At 46.2% G+C, this 16,354-nt stretch overlaps 2 protein-coding genes across 3 annotated transcripts in view; one reads left to right on the top strand and one right to left on the bottom strand.

Annotated features, from left to right (window-relative positions):
• slc25a22a (solute carrier family 25 member 22a) overlaps positions 1-16,354 on the top strand; it is a 21,405-nt gene extending 5,051 nt beyond the window's left edge. For both annotated transcript variants that reach the window (XM_085461991.1, XM_085461990.1), the window contains 10 exons: positions 8,507-8,684; positions 8,787-8,912; positions 9,028-9,083; positions 10,028-10,118; positions 10,736-10,790; positions 11,471-11,531; positions 11,736-11,880; positions 11,968-12,122; positions 12,208-12,283; positions 12,400-16,354. In XM_085461991.1, the coding sequence (XP_085318117.1) occupies positions 8,665-8,684; positions 8,787-8,912; positions 9,028-9,083; positions 10,028-10,118; positions 10,736-10,790; positions 11,471-11,531; positions 11,736-11,880; positions 11,968-12,122; positions 12,208-12,283; positions 12,400-12,553 (939 nt within the window). In that variant the 5' untranslated portion in view covers positions 8,507-8,664 and the 3' untranslated portion in view covers positions 12,554-16,354. The remainder of the gene's footprint in view (positions 1-8,506; positions 8,685-8,786; positions 8,913-9,027; positions 9,084-10,027; positions 10,119-10,735; positions 10,791-11,470; positions 11,532-11,735; positions 11,881-11,967; positions 12,123-12,207; positions 12,284-12,399) is intronic.
• On the bottom strand, positions 5,637-7,313 carry LOC146704695 (uncharacterized). The gene has a single exon (XM_085465301.1). It carries the CDS (start codon positions 7,311-7,313, stop codon positions 5,724-5,726), a length of 1,590 nt encoding a protein of 529 aa, XP_085321427.1. The 3' UTR covers positions 5,637-5,723.

The raw sequence follows: 16,354 nt of genomic DNA, 5'->3' as shown, positions 1-16,354 counted from the left end.
CAGGACCTTCTTATGGCAATATAGCTATCAAAGTTGAGGAGACATTTTATCAAACCTCCACTTTTACCAAAGACCTACATTGCTGTGCTAAAGTCTCAAGCCACCCCTCAGGAAATTGGAAATAGATGCAATGGTTTGTGCAGCACAAATGGAAAAACAGTATATTAGGCAAAAACAATTCTAATGAGCCTGAAAGACAATATTTGAGACAAGCAAATCTATTCTTTAATGTAACCTGAACTCAGTCAAGCTTTTTCGTAATGTATTTAAGTAGACTTCAGGAATAGTTCTCCAGGCTTCCTGAAGGACATTCAGAGCTCTTCTTTGGATGTTGGCTGCTTTTGTTACAATCTCAGTTAAAATGATCCCACACTGCTACGATAATGTTGAAGTCCAGACTCTGGGGAGGCCAGTTAATGACTGATAGTGGTTCATTGTGTGTTTTCTACCCAGTTGTGCTTTTACTCCATTGTGATGCTAATTGTGTTCGATCAAAATCTGTCACTATTTTTCTGTATTAATAATTGTATAATTACCCAACACCACTGGCTGAAATGCAGTCCTGAACTATGACAGAGCCTCCACCATGTTTTATAGATGACTGTAGACGCTCTCTGCACCAACTCTCCTAACTTCCTCTGTACATTTTGATGATGATTTGAACAAAAATTGTAAATATGGATTCATCACACCATAAGACCTGTTGCTACTAATTTTCAGTCCAGATCTTGAGTCATTTTGTCATGTTCGCCCTGTTTTCCTTCCATAAGAAGGCCTTGTTAACAGCCACCATTTCTTATGAGGCTTCAGTGATGCTTAGATAGATCAGCTGAAGTGTCACGGCTGCCGAGGCGAGCCGTGTGGAATAAATGAGGATCCAAGCGCAGGCAGTCGTAGAGGAGTGAAGGTGATTTATTGAACACAAAAGAATGTGGACAAACAGCAAACGGGGCTCGAACTGAACTAAACTGGGAAACAACTAAACTACAGAGCACAAACCTGAATGAAAACGAGCAGAGGAGGATGACGATGAACAGCAGGGAGAAGACATGGTGGATACACAGACTGACACTGAGTAATACAGACGAACCGGCAACAGGCAGGAGAACACACAGGGCTTAAATACACACACCAGTAATCAGGGGATGAGAGACAGGAGGGCAACACAGCTGGGAGGAATCTGGGCTGACGGGACAGGGGAAACGTAAACTGATCACACTCACATACGACACGGACCTTCACAATAAAACAGGAAACTCAGATACATGGAACCAGACAAGACATTGAACTAAACAGACAGATTCACAAACAGATGGGGAGACACCATAGACAGACAGGTACAGACGCAGACTTAGAGGCAGATCGAAAATAACAGAACTTAAACAATCATCATCTAGAAAATGATAAACTAAAAGCGCTGGGTCACCGACCCAGGACCATGACAGTACCCCCCCCTCAAGGGCTGGCACCAGACAGCCCAGCAGAAACGAAAAAACGGACCAACACAAAACAGAAAACAACCCGACCAGGGCGGGCGGAGGGGGCCCAGGACGGAGGGACAGAGTCCAAAAAAGGCCCAGATGGTCAAGTTCAGGAGGCCGACCATGCGAATGGCAACGGGGCAGGTCCGGATGCCGGCCGCGCAGTAGGCAGTGGCGTGGAAACAGTTCTGGGGGCCGACCGTGCAGACGGCAACGGCGGCGTGGAAACAAGTCCGGGGGCCGACCGTGCGGAAGGCAGTGGCGGCGTCCAGGAGGGCGTCCACGGTGGCGGAGATGCCCAACAAGCGGCCTGGCAGATGACCGACAATGTGGAGGTGGTAGTAGGGGACCTGAAGGCTGCGTGGCCCCTGCAGCCCCAGGCGAGGCGGAAGCTGAGGCCACTGCAGGTGATGCGGGAGCCGGACCAGGCGAGGATGATGAAGACGAGGATGCTGGAGCCGGACCAGGCGAGGCGGATGAAGACGAGGATGCTGGAGCCGGACCAGGCGAGGCGGATGAAGACGAGGATGCTGGAGCCGGACCAGGCGAGGCGGATGAAGACGAGGATGCTGGAGCCGGACCAGGCGAGGCGGATGAAGACGAGGATGCTGGAGCCGGACCAGGCGAGGCGGTGATGAGACTGCAGCTGGTGATGAGACTGCAGCTGGTGATGAGACTGCAGCTGGTGATGAGACTGCAGCTGGTGATGAGACTGCAGCTGGTGATGAGACTGCAGCTGGTGATGAGACTGCAGCTGGTGGCTGGACGGGCTCCTCGGGCCCCCCGGCTGACGAGGCAGGACGCTGGACGGGCTCCTCCGGCCCCCCGGCTGACGAGGCAGAAGGCTGGACGGGCTCCTCCGGCCCCCCAGCAAAAACAGTCACAGAACCAGTGGGCACTGGAGCCCCTGGCAGGAACGCAACAGGACCAGCAGGCGCACGGGCCTCTGGCAGGAACGCAACAGGACCAGCAGGCGCACGGGCCTCTGGCAGGAACGCAACAGGACCAGCAGGCGCACGGGCCTCTGGCAAACACATAGCGGCCTGCAGCTGCGCAGAGCATTGACCCTGCTCAGGCAGCGACAGCCGGGTGCAGTCCTCAGCTGGCTTCTTAAACTCCAGGGGTCCAGAGTCTGATGGGGGCTGAAACCCAGCCTCTGGGAAGGCCCTGGAGTGCATCTCAGTCTCAGAACTGGCCAGCCTTTGAGGAATGTTGACATTATCATTAGGTTTGACGCTCTGCTTAGAACAAACGGATGAAACCCAGTTCCTTTTAGATTGATTTGACTGGGCTTGTTGTACCGGAGTAGCAAGTGACACAGGGTGCAGGGCTAGTGGCTGCTGAACAGGAGGCTGAACTGAGGGTGACTGAAACAATGGTTGGGATGACGGCGGTGGTGGAATTGGAGACTGAGCTTGAGGCCGGGCGGCTAACTGAGCTGGAGGCCGGGCGGCTAACTGAGCTGGAGGCCGGGCGGCTAACTGAGCTGGAGGCCGGGCGGCTAACTGAGCATCCGGTTGCAGTTCAAAAGAATAAACAGTCCTGGTATTATCAGAGCTGGTGTTAATTGTCTCTGGGATATATGCCACAGTTTTAGCAGACCCTGGGTTAGCTGACATGGGTTTAACAGGTTCAGAAGAACAACAGCCCTTTGCTTTCGCTGAAGTCTTAAAAATGCCAACCTGGGAGAGATCAGTTATCACGAAGGTAGGTAAGCTTTGTGAATTAGCTCCCACTGACACACCCCGAACAACCCCAGAAGAAAAAGTCTTACAGTTCAGATTGGAGCCGTTATCCTTTTTACTCACCACAGTCGGCCGCTCTGATATCCTGGGGTCCGACTGTGGTGAGGGGCGTCGACGGCGTGAGTGCCGTTTCCCATTTGAAGGCTGGACCGACGGGCCGGGCAGGACACTCTCCGTCGGGTCAGGGAGTGAAGCATGAGTTGCAGAGTGGGTGGTAGCAGGGGGGAGAAGATGAAGCTCGTTCAGAACGAAATTCTGTGTGAGCGGGTGAAGTGAGCTGAGCAACCAGGGGAGACCAGAAACTAAGCGCTGTAGCCGAACAGCTGTGCCTTGGCGGAATTCTCTCCCCTCATGCTCGAGCCATAAGTTAATTAATCTGTCCACCGAGTAAATAATGTCCTCCCGGAGCTCCTCGGGCGGGTTGACTGCTGCTGGGTCCATAGTGGCCGGTTCGTACTGTCACGGCTGTGTGAGCGGGTGAAGTGAGCTGAGCAACCAGGGGAGACCAGAAACTAAGCGCTGTAGCCGAACAGCTATGCCTTGGCGGAACACAAAAGAATGTGGACAAACAGCAAACGGGGCTCGAACTGAACTAAACTGGGAAACAACTAAACTACAGAGCACAAACCTGAATGAAAACGAGCAGAGGAGGATGACGATGAACAGCAGGGAGAAGACATGGTGGATACACAGACTGACACTGAGTAATACAGACGAACCGGCAACAGGCAGGAGAACACACAGGGCTTAAATACACACACCAGTAATCAGGGGATGAGAGACAGGAGGGCAACACAGCTGGGAGGAATCTGGGCTGACGGGACAGGGGAAACGTAAACTGATCACACTCACATACGACACGGACCTTCACAATAAAACAGGAAACTCAGATACATGGAACCAGACAAGACATTGAACTAAACAGACAGATTCACAAACAGATGGGGAGACACCATAGACAGACAGGTACAGACGCAGACTTAGAGGCAGATCGAAAATAACAGAACTTAAACAATCATCATCTAGAAAATGATAAACTAAAAGCGCTGGGTCACCGACCCAGGACCATGACATGAAGGGACAGATGCATGCCACATGTCCTCTGTCAGGTCTTTGCTGGATTTATTTCTAGTTCTTAAGGACATACCTTTTAGATACTGTTCATCAGAATCAGAATCAGAATCGTGTTTATTGGCCAAGTATATGTGCAGACACATACAGGGAATTTGGTTCCGGTAGATGGTGGCTCTCAAGCACAGCAATGTAAATCTCACACACACAAGTGTCTATATATACACATTACACATACATACACAAAGCTATGTAAACCAACTATAAATAACGAATCTAAACTTATATACATAAAATACAGAAATGAATGAGGTGGAATGAATACTACAAAATGTACATAAGGTGCAGTTGCAGTCTGGCAGTGGGAGCAGTGTGACAGGTCAACTGTTAAGAAGGGAGATGGCGAGGGGAAAGAAACTGTTCCTGTTTCGGGTGGTCCTGGTCTGCAGGCTTCTGTACCGTCTGCCAGAGGGCAGCAGATCAAAAAGTCTGTGTGCAGGGTGTGAGGGGTCTGTGATGATTTTCCCTGCCCGTTTCCTGGTTCTTGAGAGGTACAGATCCTGGATGGAGGGCAGGGGGGCGCTGATGATCCTTTCTGCTGCCCGTACAGTCCGCTGCAGTCTGCTCCTGTCCTGTTTAGTGGCTGCTCCATACCAGACTGTGATGGAGGAGCACAGGACAGACTCAATGACCGCAGTGTAGAACTGGATCAGCAGCTCCTGTGGGAGACTGTACTTCCCCAGTTGTCTCAGGAAGTACATCCTCTGCTGGGTCTTTTTGAGGATGGAGTTGATGTTGGTCTCCCACTTCAGGTCCTGGGAGATGGTTGTACCCAGGAATTTGAAGGTCTTCACAGTTGACACAGGGCTGTCTGATATGGTGAGGGGGAGCAGAGTTGAGGGATGTCTCCTGAAGTCCACTGTCATCTCTACAGTCTTAAGAGTGTTCAGCTCCAGATTGTGCTGACTGCACCAGAGTACCAGCCGCTCAACTTCCTGCCGGTATGCAGACTCATCACCATCTTGAATGAGGCCAATGACAGTGGTGTCATCTGCAAACTTTAGGAGTTTGACAGCCGAGTTATTGGAGGTGCAGTCGTTAGTGTAGAGGGAGAACAGTAGTGTAACTTCTGTAACTTCTGTCGGTGCTGTGCTTTTTTGGAAATCGAATTTCCCAGAGGAACCCACCCGAGGGATTAATAAAGTTCTATCTATCTATCTATCTATCTATCTATCTATCTATCTATCTATCTATCTATCTATCTATCTATCTATCTATCTATCTATCTATCTATCTATCTATCTATCTATCTATCTATCTATCTATCTATCTAGTGGTGAGAGGACACATCCTTGAGGGGCACCAATACTGAGGGACCGGGTTTCAGAGGTGATCTCCCCCAGCCTCACTTGTTGCTTTCTGTCTGTCAGGAAGCTGGTGATCCACTGACAGGTAGCTGGTGACACGCTGAGCTGGGAGAGTTTGGAGGAAAGAAGTTCAGGCACAATGGTGTTAAAAGCCGAACTAAAGTCCACAAACAGGACCCTGGCATAACTCCCGGGCGGTCAAGGTGTTGCAGGATGTAATGCAGCCCCATGTTCACTGCATCATCCACCGACCTGTTTGCCCGGTAGGCAAACTGCAGAGGGTCCAGCTGGTGGCCTGCAATGTCTTTCAGATGGGCTAACACCAGTCGTTCAAAGGATTTCATGACCACAGACGTCAAGGCGACAGGTCTGTAGTCATTCAGTCCTGTGATGGTGGGTTTCTTGGGAACAGGGATGATGGTGGAGCGTTTGAAGCAGGAGGGAACTTCACACAGCTCCAGGGATCTGTTGAAGATGCGAGTAAAGATGGGAGCCAGCTGTTCAGCACAGGTTTTGAGGCAGGAGGGTGAGACGCCATCTGGTCCGGGGGCTTTCCTGGGCTTCTGTTTCTGGAATAGTCGGCTCACATCCTGAGTGTGTATTCTTAGTTTCAGGGAGGAGGAAAGGGGGGTGAGAGGTGTGGTGGAGGTCGTTGAGTCTGGATTGGAGAGGGTGGTGGTGGTCGTTGAGTCTGGATTGGGGAGGGTGGGGGTGGTCGTTGAGTCTTGATTGGGGAGGGGCAGGGTGAAGGGGGGAGAGGTGGAAGGTGTGTTGGGGGTCAATGTCTGAAGCAATGTCCCTGGGGAGGGGAGGGTGGGGCGTGGGAGTCTGTCCGTCTCAAACCTGCAATAGAAAGTGTTTAACTCGTTGGCCAGGTCTTTGTTTGCTTCAATAGTGGGTGGGGGGCGTCTGTAGCTGGTGATTTCCTGCAGGCCCCTCCACACTGACGCAGGGTCGTTGGCTGAGAGCCGTTCTTCCAGCTTCTGGGAGTAGATCCTTTTAGCTGCTTTGATCTCCTTGGTCAGTGTGTTCCTGGCTTGCTTGTACAGGACCCTGTCACCACTTCTGTAGGCGTCCTCCTTGGCCTTACGAAGATGTTGGAGTTTAGGAGTGAACCATGGTTTATTGTTGTTGTATGTGCAAAAGGTCTTTGTTGGCACACACACGTCTTCACAGAAACTGATGTATGATGTCACAGTGTCCGTGAGCTCATCTAGGTTCTCAGATGCAGCTTCAAAAACAGTCCAATCAGTGGAGTCAAAACAGTCCTGCAGTTCCTGCTTTGCTGCGTTAGTCCACTTCTTCACAGTTTTGACTACAGGCTTCGCACGTTTGAGTTTTTGCCTATAAACTGGAATAAGATGGACCATGCAGTGATCAGAATGTCCCAAAGCTGCCCGGGGCACAGAGCGATAGGCATCTTTTAGAGTGGTGTAGCAGTGATCCAGTATGATGTTGTCCCTGGTGGGGCAGTCTATATGCTGTCTGTATTTAGGGAGTTCGTAGTTTAGGTTTGCTCTGTTAAAATCCCCAAGAATAATTGTAAAGGAATCCGGGAATTTCCTCTCCAGGGTAGTAATCTGGTCAGCCAGCTCGCACAGTGCGTTGTTCGCGTTGGCCTGTGGAGGGATGTAAACTCCGGCCAGCATGAAGGAAGAAAACTCCCGCGGTGAATAAAAAGGTTTACAGTTGATGAAAAAACTTTCCAAGTGTGAGCTGCAGTGTTTCTGTAACACTGTGACATCAGTACACCAACCTTCATTAATGTAGAAGCAGACTCCACCACCCTTTGTTTTCCCTGAGAGCTCTGTTTCGCGGTCCGCCCGGTGAAGTTGGAAGCCCGGCAGATTTAAGACAGCGTCTGGGACTCGCTCACTGAGCCAGGTTTCAGTGAAGCAGAGGGCAGCAGAGCGTGCAAAGTCCTTGTTAGTCCGGTTTAAGAGCAGTAATTCGTCGACTTTGTTTGGAAGAGAGCGGAGATTCGCGAGGTGAATGGAGGGGAGTGCCGTGCGGAATCCTCGCCGACGTAGTTTCACCAGCGCACCGGCGCGACTCCCCCGTCTACGTCTTCTCCAGGAGCCACAGAGAGCTGCTGCGCCTCCAACTAAAATCTCCAAAAAACTTTCCGGGTTTGTGAAAAATGGATAAGAACTATAGTGAGATGACTGCCTGATGTTAAGCAGTTGATCTCTGGAGAAAGTGATGTGGTCTGAGTGACCAAAAGCGCAGAAAATAAACAAAAACAAGAAAAGTGCGAGAGAGCGCAGTACCGAGGCTGCCATCCGCGGCGCCATCTTGGAAATAATTCATCTGCTGTAGATAGCTTTTTTTAGGCCTGCATCTTCTTCTTTCTTTCCCCACTTGAGATGTGCTTTTTTAAAAAGTTTACCTGGGTTAGAGTGGAAATATTTATGCTCGTCTGTGAACTGTGGGATATACAGAGCATAATGAAGTATCCACAGACACCAGGACTGTAGAGTGTCACCGCCCATCTTTCACCAAAGCTTAAAAACCCATTTTTTGGTATATTGACTTTCCATTGCAGGCATTTACATAATTTTCATCTCATTTTTGAAAGCACTAAACAAACAGAATAACCTTAATAGGAAGGTTTGCAAAACCTATGGCAGATTTTTAGTTTCAATGCATTTAATATAAGTTGCTTTGAGCAGAAGCATGCATATATATTTATACTTGTTGCCGTAACTTGCTACCAAAGCAAGTCCATGTTGTAATATTTGTAGAGGTGACATTGCTTCATGGTAACCTTTGAAACTTTTCTCATTCGGGCGACTTCATGACAGTGATAGATGGGACCGGTTCTTTTTCTGTTTCTTTACAGATATCCCCTAGCTTGACCTGACAACAGCTGGAACAAGTCAAGTGGACAGAAGATAGTCCCGCTACATAATCCCACCCGGACAGCCGAACACTACTCTTAACAACAAACCAGCCGGTTAGCAGACGCATTAAACTTTGACCAGTCAGGGCTTCAGATAAATGGCTGACAAGCAGATCAGGTAAGGTTACAGAGGTTTGGAGCTGTGGCTTTGTTTTTAATCTAGTGACCATCCACATTTGATATTTTTGTCTTTGTGTTTATGGTTGTTACCTTCATCCAGTTTGCCTGCCAAATTGATCAATGGGGGGATCGCTGGCCTAATCGGAGTGACCTGTGTGTTTCCCATTGACCTGGCCAAGACTCGGCTCCAAAACCAGCAAAATGGATCTCGCCTTTACACTAGCATGTATGACTTTCTTTTCTTTTTCCAGCTTTAATCCACAGTAGCCTTGTGTAGTGTCACTCAGCCTATCAGGCAGCTCTTCAACTGACATACCACAACTGTTGTGCTTGTGTTACAGGTCAGATTGCCTTATTAAGACCATTCGGTCAGAGGGATATTTTGGGATGTACAGAGGTAAAGTGAAGATTTTTGACTTTGTATGTGATTAATGTGCAAACTCATTTAAATATAAGATAATCATTTTTCTAACCTGTGTAGGCTTGTGTGCTTGAAGCACCTCCTGTTATGCGCGTATCAAGTCTGTTTGGTGTTCACTTAAACAATGTTTTAATAGTTGATGCTTTTTAGTGTAGTTGGCAGGGACATGGATATCTGCACAGAGCACAGAGCCTCACATTCACCCTCTGATGATGAAATTTATGTCACTCAGACCTAAGTGTATCTTTGCATTCTGCAGATGTGGAAAGTCTAACATGAGATAACATGGGGAGTGGTGGTTTTTCATGTGTCTTTTTTAAGACACAGTTTTAAGAAACATAGATTTCCCTTTATTAGTTTTTACGTAGTTTTTTTTATTGCTCCAAGAATATAAATCCCATGTGGCAAAATAAGAACGACACAACAACCAATGACAGTCACACACATGAGTGAATAACAGTCACTCTTACAAAGGACAAAGGGAAACTGAGGCTATAGATACACACATGAGGTAATCAGGGAAGTGGAAACACTAGGGTAACAAGAAACGGCTAAAACTAATTAAGACAATAACAAAGGAAGTCAAACCTACAACAAGGCACAAGAGGAAATAACTAAGAAGGGAGTCACCTGACAGAGATGAAGATTTAAAAAGTTACAGGAGGATGCTGGGAACGCTAGACTAAACAAGATCAAAATATAAACACTTTTAAATACCAGTGGAAACCAGGTTACAGTAGTAACATGTACTAAAGGCTAAACATACAGCCATTACAATAATCAAGAAAAACCTGGTACACAAAGTTAAACAACAACAAAACTCACAAACTGTAGAGAAAAAAGAGACTACTTAAATACTTATTTTTTTCTTCTTCTTCTTTGTGTCTTACTTTCCTTCTCTGCCATTCTTATCCTCTCAGGAGCTGCCGTGAACTTAACGCTAGTCACACCGGAGAAAGCCATCAAATTAGCTGCAAACGACTTCTTCAGGCATCACTTCTCCAAGGATGGGTGAGAAATGAAAGTGCTGACAGGCAGATTGACACTTGCCCACTCCTCTAATTCCCACTGTACTTAACTGGCGTGTTTACTAGCATATAACCTGACATGTTAGCTGTCTTTAGTGTCACCAAGGCTCCAGCTAATCCCCCATTTTCTGTCATCTTCTCAGAGGCACCGAGCACTTCACGCTGGCTTGTTAACTGTTTGGTTTCTAAATACAGAGTTACATGTACGTGTGAAATATAATTGGCACACAGTGGAATCACATTACATGCGCCAAAAACCAATCACAGTGCGCTGCTGAATAAAAAAGTACCTGTTATCCACCATGAGCACTGTCTGTGCAGACAACCCTGGAGCTCTCTGGGGCATCCGTCTCCATCGCTATGGAGACAAACATGTAGGCTGATGAATGATTGACTTGTCTGGCCCACCTGCTCGCCTTGTGAATTATTAATCTGCCCTTGTGCTTGACATGTTGATATGGAAGACAAAGATTAGCATCACCAGCACTAGTGGTTACAACTCCTTTTTCGAGGACTGTGGAAATGAAGTTGTCTGGCTCTCACACTGTCAGTCTAGTGTCTGCTTTAATCTGATCACGCTTTTACCTTTTGCTTCTCCAGAAAGATTACTCTGTTCAAAGAGATGTTGGCCGGTTGCGGTGCAGGTACATGCCAGGTGAGTGAGTGAGGCGCTTCTTTAATTGCATCCTCCTGTTCTCCATCTGGAACACCCAGCTTTAACACTGCCAGTGTCAGATCACATCCAAACTACTGGACCTCATTTGTCTCTGCCTACAGCTGGAATTAACCACAGCCACCTTTAAATGAGAGGTGGTAGTCATAAAACATACTTGGGAGTTTCTCACTGCAGATAGTGTTATCTGTGATCTGAATGTGACCTGTAATATTCCTTTTTAGTGAATGATTTCTAATCACTGAGATGCTGTCCCGTTAGCGGGCTATACTCTGGCAGCTAGACGTGAGTGCTCAGATAAGACTCTGTGAGAGTGCTCAGCCATGTGCGCTGAGTGAGTGAGTCAGAAGGAAATGCCTGTTGTCAATGAGGCCAAAGGCTTCAAGCCCGAGGAATGTGATTAGATTAAGTGTAGCAGACCTTGGATTAAGATTGCAGCTGAGAACATGACCATCTCACCCTTAATCCAGTTAACTAGTTACTACTGTGTGGATTAGAGAGGAAAACAAGAGTTGGCATTTAACTAATGGATGAAATTAGATTTACACTGCACTTGTTTTGTTCCCCCCTCCACTCTATTAATCAGTCGTTTCAGATTAATTTGTTCACAGTCTGTAAATGTTGACAGTTTATGTGAAACCTTTATTTTGCTCTAATTGTAGGTTATTGTCACAACTCCTATGGAGATGTTGAAAATTCAGCTCCAAGATGCTGGGCGGATTGGTAAGAGGAGATCTAATCTAGCAAATACTGCGTTGTTTGTGACATTGTGTAGTAACAGTGGCCTCATGTGGTCACGTCAGAGATGACAACAGTTTTATCTTATTGTCTTTTTTTCTGTTACAAATCCAAAATGTTTGTTCATGTATACCTGCTCTTAGCATCGAGTGCTTGAACTTTTCTTTTAATGTTCCCTGCAATTTGTAGCTGCTCAAAGGAAGCTGATGCCAGAGACAGTGGCAGCAGGTACCGTGGAGACGAAATCCCCGACAGCCATGCAGATAACCAGACAGTTACTGAGGGAAAAGGGCATTGCTGGGCTGTATAAAGGCCTTGGTGCCACGCTGCTCAGGTAAAACAGATTTGGCAACTGTACTTTTGTAGTTTTAGTGAATTTCTCAGAACTTACTGTCATGGTTTTATTTCTCTGATTTTATAGGGATGTTCCATTCTCTATTATCTATTTCCCCCTTTTCGCCAACTTGAATAACTTTGGAAAAAGAGGCGCAGAGGGCCCTGCTCCTTTCTATGTTTCGTTTATATCAGGCTGCGTTGCGGGAAGCACAGCAGCTGTGGCTGTAAACCCCGTTGATGGTGAGCAGTGGCACTGAGAACACTGTTTCTGCAGTCTTTGCACTGATGTTTGGTGTTATACTCACCTGAACTCACTGTGTTGCAGTTATAAAGACTAGACTGCAGTCGCTGACCCGAGGGAACACAGAAGACACGTACGCTGGAGTGACTGACTGCATCAGGTGACCTAATTATGCTTTTACAGCACATGCAAAGTGCTATGTACAGTCACCCGCCATGTCTGCCAGTGCTGGATGTGTTTTTGGGTTAATCCTATGTTTTCCTGTTTGTTCCCCAGGAAAATCATGCGTAACGAGGGTCCATCAGCCTTCCTGAAGGGAGCCTACTGTCGAGCCTTGGTTATCGCTCCTCTGTTTGGCATCGCCCAGGTGGTCTACTTCCTGGGCGTGGGTGAATTTATCCTCAGCTTCTTGCCTAAAAAAGACAAATAAGGAGCACCTCCTTTCTGCCTTTCCCTCCCATAATGCATTACACCAACTTCGCGAAGATTCATCCCATACCGAGAGAAGTTTGTGATGGGTCCGAGCGTGACCATTAGTACAGATTGTTTTTTTGTGTTGAATGTGTTCAAATCATTCAGGAGGGAGCCTTAGTTTGCCAAGCTGCCTATGGCGGCACAAAAAAAAATCCAGTTGGCAGGGTTAGCCAGCTCTCTGGAAATAAAGCCACAAATATCAGCTTGTTTTAAGTTTGAAAAAGAATATCACTTTATAATTACAACATTGTACTTATCTTTTTGAATATGATTGTTAAAGTTTTAAAGCAGATGTACTGCCCTCGGTTGCTGCAGTTCTGCCACCCTACAGTACCAAATTTTAGTCTTTAAGTGACAGATGAAATCTTACCAGTTGGTTTGAAACTATAAATTATAAATGATGATGATCAGATTAAAAATAAATGCACATTCCTTACTTAGGCAAGTAGAAGAATATTAGTCCTGTAAAACAAAAAAAACAAATCAAAAACACAACCTTCCCTTAACCTTATGTCTTAAAAGGTAACACACAACAAGTTACAGTAACACAGGCCTCTGTTTCAGACAAAGACCGAGGCAACTTGTTGATGTGATACCAGCACAATCGCTATGATCTTTCCATAGGAGCCACATCCCTTCCTGTAAGTGGTTGTAATGAACCCAGCCATTCAGCTCTGAGCACACTTTGATTGCCATGGCTTTTTAAGTAGATCAGGTTCCATCTGATGCGTTGCACTACCACAATGGTTCAACTGTTGGCCCCCCTCCACTACGACTATAGCTTTGTTTCGTGGATGCACACTGGACTGAAGCACCAGTGTGAGAATCGGTGCTCAACTACAAACTACATGCGTAAACTTTGTTTGAACTTTGACGGAATCACAAAACAGCTGCGCCCTCACGCCTTTTTATGGGTCAAGCGTATCGCACTCCTGCCCACACCCCAATCACTGATGTCACAGCGGGGGTTTAGTTAGCCTTTGTCAGGCGACCGAAAACACCTGCTGTGACATCACTGATTGGATTGCGACCTAAAGTGCAGCAAGCAGTTTTCTGCCACGCGTGATGCACGGTGGATTCAGACGGACAGCATTGCTGTGAACACTAAATGAGCTGAAAGTAATTCTAATGGAAAGCCAGATTATTAGTAATTATTGATGCTAACAAACGGTCAGACCTCACCTCCTGAGATTTATGAATACAGTCATCCATTGTGGAGCCAGCAAGTCCAGAGCATTTCATCCTCACATCAGATACAGACCAAATTATTTTTGTTTACAGATGAGCTCATATTCAGTTTGAATTCTTTATCCAAACTTGAATTCAATGGCAGGACCCAAAGAGCTAAAAATCCTTTGGATATCAAAAAATCACACTAATGCGTTCTCAGTGCAGTCGATGATTTTTTTTTAACCAAACATCTGTTTATTTGCTTTAGAGGGTTTTGTTTGCTTTAAGCTGCGAGGGAAAGCAGCCCTGTTGTATCTCGTTTATGCATCACGACACTGAAGCGCTGCCATTGGTTTATCTCACCGGAGATCAAGGTGACTTTGAAGTGTATTATTCCAATCACATTCCCTCCTTGTTCCCACCGTTAAAGCAGCTCGTCAACTGCACTGTTGCACTGTAGATACACGATGCAACTTTTCAGTGTATTTAATTTGTGGGAGTGAGCTTTATTTATCGATATTCCTTTCTGTGGGCAGTATAGCACTATGTATTTGTGTGTTGTTTTTCTTTTCCTGTGTCAAAGTGTCCACCTTAACTATATTGTAAACATGCAGATGATATGAACTTGACGTTTTAGGATTTATTGTTTGTTTTGTAAATGATGGCTTTTTTGCACACCTACCTCTCCAGCTCCCCTGTCAATTCATGTTGTGGTGATTTTTATGTTTTATGATGATGTGGACATATCGAATGAAGGAATATTAACGCCGGACACATCATATGAACTTAAATGCAACATTTTAATGAGATTTTTTTCTTAAATGTTTGCAGTGGGAAACATTAGTGTCGTTTTCTTTTTTTTTCTTTCTTTTTTTTCTTTTTGGAGGGGAGGGGGAGGCATTTCTGCCTATTGCCTATTGCTATTGTTTAAGTGTGGGTCAGCCTGTTTCATCAGCTAGGACCAAATGAAGCATCGGTGATAGAGGGAAGTGTCTTTTGTTTTAAGTTAACGACTCGCAGAAATGCTTAAAGAGTTCTAAAAATTAAATGTGAAAGCCGACAGAGACCTGCTGGCATCGGACGGTAAAGAAAATCTGTCTGTTTTGAATGGTGCTTCTTTCATGAGGTGGCTGCAATATGACAGTGGCTGCACTAACGACCAAGGCCACACTGACTGAATCACTTCGAGCTAATCTCAGCGTTATCAATGTCTTAACTGAAAGCCATAGGTCAGTGAGGGACATCATCTGGCACCTCCAGCCATGTCGGCAGATAATAAGATGGCCCGTCTGCTCACGTGAGCTTGGCTTCATAAAGTACCGCTGTAATTTTTCTTTTTGTTTTTCTTTTCCACATTCCAAGTTCATTTCGTATTTGCTGTTATTGTCATCACAATGCCTACGTTTGTCTCGTCCAGATTTCCTTTAAAAGCCCACCCCTCCCTCGTTGCTCTCGGATCGTTCTCATCTGTTTTTTTGCCCGAACTTTGAACACACTGCGCAAGTCAATTTTCTTTAAACCCTGCTGTGAATTTAAACTGACCTTGTGCATTAGGTTTTTTGTGTGTATGTGCGTGCGTGTCTGACGGTGTAGTGGTGTAGTTGATGTGTAGTTGTTAGTGTGACACCGCGGTATTTTTCTCTTGATTCTCTTGATTGTCGGTCCAGTGCCCTCCCCCCTCCCGTTCTTTCTATCTGTTGCCCTCCTCTGCCATCCAATCTGTCCAGCATCTGTCGCCAGGGTGCGGGCTAACACAGAGGAGCTTTTAAAACACCAAATGTACGACCCGGAGTGTATACAATCAAAGAAAGCACAAAGGATCATTAGGCACAAGAGACCCGCTTTGGATACTCAAAATCTTGGAAATCCATCTGCTGCTTTTGCAGACGTGATTTAAAAGTCTTGATTTATTTCTTTGCAGAAGTCTTGAATGAAATGAACATGCTAGCTTATGTATGTCTGTAAAACTGGATCCATAGGGCTGAGACAACAGGTCGTTATAAGAGACCCAACGTGATGGTGTTCACTACGTCAGCCGTCACCAGTTATCCACAAATGTATATCTCGTACATATTCTAAACGAATCTAATATAAGAATGTAATGTAGGTGAGATGTATTATGAATATAGTGAAGAGTTTATTACGTTTTAATCTAAAGATTTGTGCTTTACACATTCACCGAGAAATTTCACGAACCAGCTCACTGATATGCAATAAGTAAAGCCACACACACACACAGACACTCAGTAGGAAAAAAGTAAACGCTGAACACCATCTGTCAGTCACAGGAAACACAGTGTATGAATAATGCAGCTGGGGGGACCTTGGAGGCCTTTTGGGGGGTCTGAGCTCATTTCACGGCCTCTGTTCTCTTCCTCCAAGAGGAATTGTGCATTATAGCACTTTAGAAATCGAGGACCCCCCACCCCCGCTGTCCACCTACAAAGTCTCTCTATGACATAGAGGGTGTTTATGAATATGTGGTGAATGACACGGTTGTCTTAGACATGGTTTACAATGCAATGGAAAATAAATAAATTGTGTTCCCTGTCACAATTCGCTGTTAAATAAACTCACTGTCCTGAAA

Source organism: Copadichromis virginalis, linkage group LG7 (assembly GCF_057382275.1).
Source record: "Copadichromis virginalis isolate Kocher_CV1m ecotype Utaka linkage group LG7, C_Virginalis_male_GT1.1, whole genome shotgun sequence".
NCBI lineage: Eukaryota > Metazoa > Chordata > Actinopteri > Cichliformes > Cichlidae > Copadichromis > Copadichromis virginalis.
Note: the sequence above shows the minus strand (reverse complement) of the source record. Positions and strands in the feature narration are given on the sequence as shown.

Coding starts and splice junctions, on each gene's coding strand:
- LOC146704695 (XM_085465301.1), bottom strand. CDS start 7,313: ATGCTGGCCGGAGTTTACATCCCTCCACAGGCCAACGCGAACAACGCA.